Source organism: Lactuca virosa, chromosome 1, assembly GCF_052849685.1.
Source record: "Lactuca virosa cultivar CGN04683 chromosome 1, Lactuca_virosa_CGN04683_v6, whole genome shotgun sequence".
NCBI classification, from domain to species: Eukaryota; Viridiplantae; Streptophyta; class Magnoliopsida; order Asterales; family Asteraceae; genus Lactuca; species Lactuca virosa.
The window spans coordinates 304,788,546-304,792,554 of NC_136426.1; the positions used below are offsets into that span (position 1 = coordinate 304,788,546).

General features: G+C 39.4%; 1 protein-coding gene across 1 annotated transcript; it reads left to right on the forward strand.

Annotated features, from left to right (window-relative positions):
• The first annotated feature begins 2,938 nt into the window (after positions 1-2,938).
• LOC145130852 (uncharacterized) lies at positions 2,939-3,556 on the forward strand. Its single transcript, XM_079065613.1, has one exon. It carries the CDS (start codon positions 2,939-2,941, stop codon positions 3,554-3,556), a length of 618 nt encoding a protein of 205 aa, XP_078921739.1.
• Positions 3,557-4,009: the final 453 nt, after the last annotated feature.

Sequence of the window (4,009 nt, forward strand, 5' to 3'; positions counted from 1 at the left end):
ATTTTAAAAGGTCATCAAACTTTTGGCTTTGTGCTCATTTGGTCATTTAACTTTTGTTTTAGTCACATTTAGTCACCTAACTTTTATAACTTGTGCTCATTTAGTCACTAAACTTTTAAATTTTTTTAAAAGTTTAGTGATTAAATGAACATAATTTTAAAAGTTAGATGACTAAATTAGCACAAATTTAAAAGTTAAGTGACCAAACCAAAAGTTAAGTGACTAAATGAACACAAAGTCAAAAGTTTGATGACCTTTTAAAACTTAAAAATAGTTAAGTGACCAAATGAATACAAAACCAAAAATTAAATGACCAAAAATGACATAAACTGATTTTTAAATGCAGAACCCATTTTTAAATGCAGAAAGATGCTAAAAGGAAAATATTTTTATGATTTTTTATTTTTAAAAAAATGCAAACATGAAAAGCAGAAAATCTTTTTGTGTTTTCTTTTTCTAAATAACTAAGACAAAGTTAAAATTCTTTTTGGAATTTTTTTGATTTTTTTTAAAATACTAATGCAATAAAACGATAAAAATAAAAGTCTATATAAGAATTTAAAAAATCCCCTCCCCAAGCTTAATATAAAGCATCTTCCTCAATGATTAGGGAGGAACGAAGGAACTACTAAGGCTGCTGAAAATTATCGAAGTCGTTCTGGAAGTCCCAAAAATTGTTATCGAGGTGCTCTAATTCGCCGCAGAGGTCGGACACGTAGGCTCAGATAGCGATGAAAAGTCATAGGGGCGTTTAGGTCAAATTTTGAGGGTGGGTTGGGTTGAGGCTCATCCCTATGCATGCTGATGGATGGCCTGGATGGGAATGGGCTGATCATAATCTGGGTGGAGAGTGGAAGATGAGGGGCGTCAGAATGACGAGATGATGAAGGGTGATCAGAATGATGTGGCGGTATATTCTGTTGCTGAAAGTCGGATGCAGCAACGTCGGGGCTCACACTTGTTGAAATTAAACATTTGGTGGAACTGATTGGGGTGGCTAAGGCGATGATGGAGGGGTGTTGTGCAATTTTCGAAAATCAATTTTGTAAGGTATATTTGGTTTAGGGTGGAAATTGACCAACATGCCAAACTCAGGGTGCAAATCTGACAAAATAAGAAAATCAGTTGTCTCTTTCCCCTGGTATTAAATGCAGCGGCACAGAAGGAGAAGAGGGTGTCGTTTCCCTCACTTAGCTCTGCTAAACCCGAATCTTTGGAAAGCACTTCGATTATACCCGAATAATGGATATTTCGAGCATCATGAAACCAACCACCCCTCCCTTCCTCGAATTTGAACGAAGAATGTGTGTTTGTGTGCGTTAACTCTCTCTTGTGGATTTCTGGTAGCTAACTCACCATGTCCGGCGACATTTATCCGAGACCTAGCGATCACCGACGTCAATGGTGGCCTCCGGTGATCCCATCACGACGAGTATGTGATGGATGCTGGTGGGTCTTGTAAGAATCAGTTGAGGGAGGAGATTGGTGACGTGATGGCTCAGCGGTATAAGGATGAGGTCGCCGGAGGGGAAGCCTCTTCGGAGGAAAGCGGCAATGAGATCGGCGTGAAAGAGGGGAACATGGGAAGGATGGAGTCTCCAACAGTCCATTCCGAGTATGCCATCAACAAACCAAAAAGAGAGACTGATGTCGGCAGTTAGGAACGATATAAAGTATTCCACCAATTTCCTTCGGATTTCAATGAGGTTCCAATTGTAGGTTTATAACTTTTGGGCTTAGAAATATTGTTAATTGGGCTGTGCAAGTGATTAAATGAGACAAAGAATATTGTTAATATGACCGATTGATTTTATTACAGGGAGTTTGGTTTAGAAATATTGGTTCAAAAGACAAATAAACCTAATTAAACCTTAGTATTATGTGTTTCAAACTAGAATTCGATCATTTAAAATGTCGTCATTAAGCTAAGAGACGTAATGTATTTTCTGGTTATGGGTTGATTAAATTAATTATGAGAACGTTAATTTAATAAGAATTAAATGGATTAACAAAGTTGTTTGAATTTCAAGGTTTAAAATGATAATATATTGAGGTTAAAATAGTAATGAAATTAAGTATGTTATTTTGACGAGATGGGTAACTATAAATAAATAAATTTATCCGGGGCATATCCTATATCTAATTGTTGAATGTGAAATAGGTCTAACCAAACAACCGAGACATATATGATATTTTATTCGCACGTAGAAATATCTGACGATCTAGTATGACTTTGTGAGTCCATCATTCCTGGCATTAATAATGAAGATATACTTGTTGGTGATTTTAGTGTCACCATGTCATTTTAAGTAATCGGAACTAACATGTGAGCTAAGAGGCTTCATAATTTGTACTCTATTATATGTACGGGGTTGTACGGAGTGCACGCATATATAAGATCGAATTAGAAGACGGTTCGACGACTAGTCCGGGGTCCGGGGGCAGCGCCCCTTTGGCGGGGTCTAGGGGCAGCGCCCCTAGCGGGGTCCATGGGGCAGAGCCCCTGGCTGGGCTCGTTAGTTTTTGGTAACCCTAAATCCTCATTAAATCTGGATTAACATTGCTTGCTTCCAAAGCAACGAATGAAGGCTCAACCCTAATGAAACCTTAATCGTGTTTAATATATAAACAGTTCTTCCTCTACAGAAGTGGGTTACGATCTTAAGCTCTCGTTTCATCATACTTTCACAGAATCCTCTAGCATATTGGCTTACGTCTTCTGTGCCTAGAAACGTAAGTGTCCACTTGGATTATCCTAGGCGGAATTTCTTGTGACCCAGGCGTAGGGTAGAAATATCAGTTCGGAAAGTGTTACCACGATCCAAGTTGGTATCCAGATCTCCACCACAAACCCTAAATTTCCCAACAATCGAACTGATATTTTCTGTTTCTGGAGATGGGTGAATCAATCCGCGAGATGACCACTAAGTTTGCAAAGATGGAGAAGTTCGAAGGTGTTGACTTCAGGCGGTGGAAGAAGAAGATGCACTTCCTGCTGACTACTCTCAACGCAGCGTACGTGCTGACTACTCCTAGACCAGCAGAGCCTGAGGAAGGTGTTGTTGAGACGGCTGAAGAGACAAGAAAGAGACAGAAGTGGGACAATGATGACTACATCTGCAAAGGTCACATTCTGAACGGTATGTCTGATGCTTTATTTGATATCCATAGTGAAGCCTTGTGTGCCAAGGAGTTATGGGACACTCTTGAACTGAAATACATTACTGAGGATGCTTCTAGCAAGAAGTTTCTGGTCAGTGACTTTAATAATTATAAGATGGAAGATTCAAGGTCTGTCACTGAACAGTACAATGAACTCCTTGGCATATACGGTCAGTTTAAACTGCACTGTATGAATATGGATGAATCCATTGTTGTGTCCACTATCATTGACAAACTGCCTCCGTCCTGGAAAGACTTCAAACATAACTTGAAACATCAAAAGGAGGAACTGTCATTGGTTCAACTTGCCAGTCACATTCGTATTGAAGAATCTCTTCGTGTGAAGGAAAGTGACAAATCTGAAAAACCCAAAGGAAAAGTTGAACCTGGATAGCCCTCGGTTCATATGGTTGAAAACAAACCAAGGAACCAGAACCACAAAGGACATGGCAAACGTAAGCAAGAACATGTCCCAAGCAACTCCAACAAAAAGAGAAAGGATCTGGTTTGTTGGAGGTGCAATCAAGTTGGGCATTGCAAGCGTGATTGTCGTGTGAATTTGGGCAACAATGGTGCTGGAAACAGTGGAGCCAATGGGAAAGTGAACGGGTCTTCGGCCCATGTTAAAGGAGGTCAATTTTTGACTAACTTTGATAATTCTAATCAGAATTATGTTTATTATGTTTCATTTATCCCTGAATCATTCTATGTGCAGGATGATGATGTTGCTTGGTGGATCGACTCCGGAGCAACGAACCATGTATGCAAGGATAAACAGATGTTTGAAACATTAACTCCGCTTGAAGATGGGTCGGTGCTGAAAATGGGAGACGATTCTTTTATTCCT

Bases quoted from the DNA above. Each gene is read 5' to 3' on its own strand.
- LOC145130852 (XM_079065613.1), top strand. From the start codon at position 2,939: ATGGAGAAGTTCGAAGGTGTTGACTTCAGGCGGTGGAAGAAGAAGATG.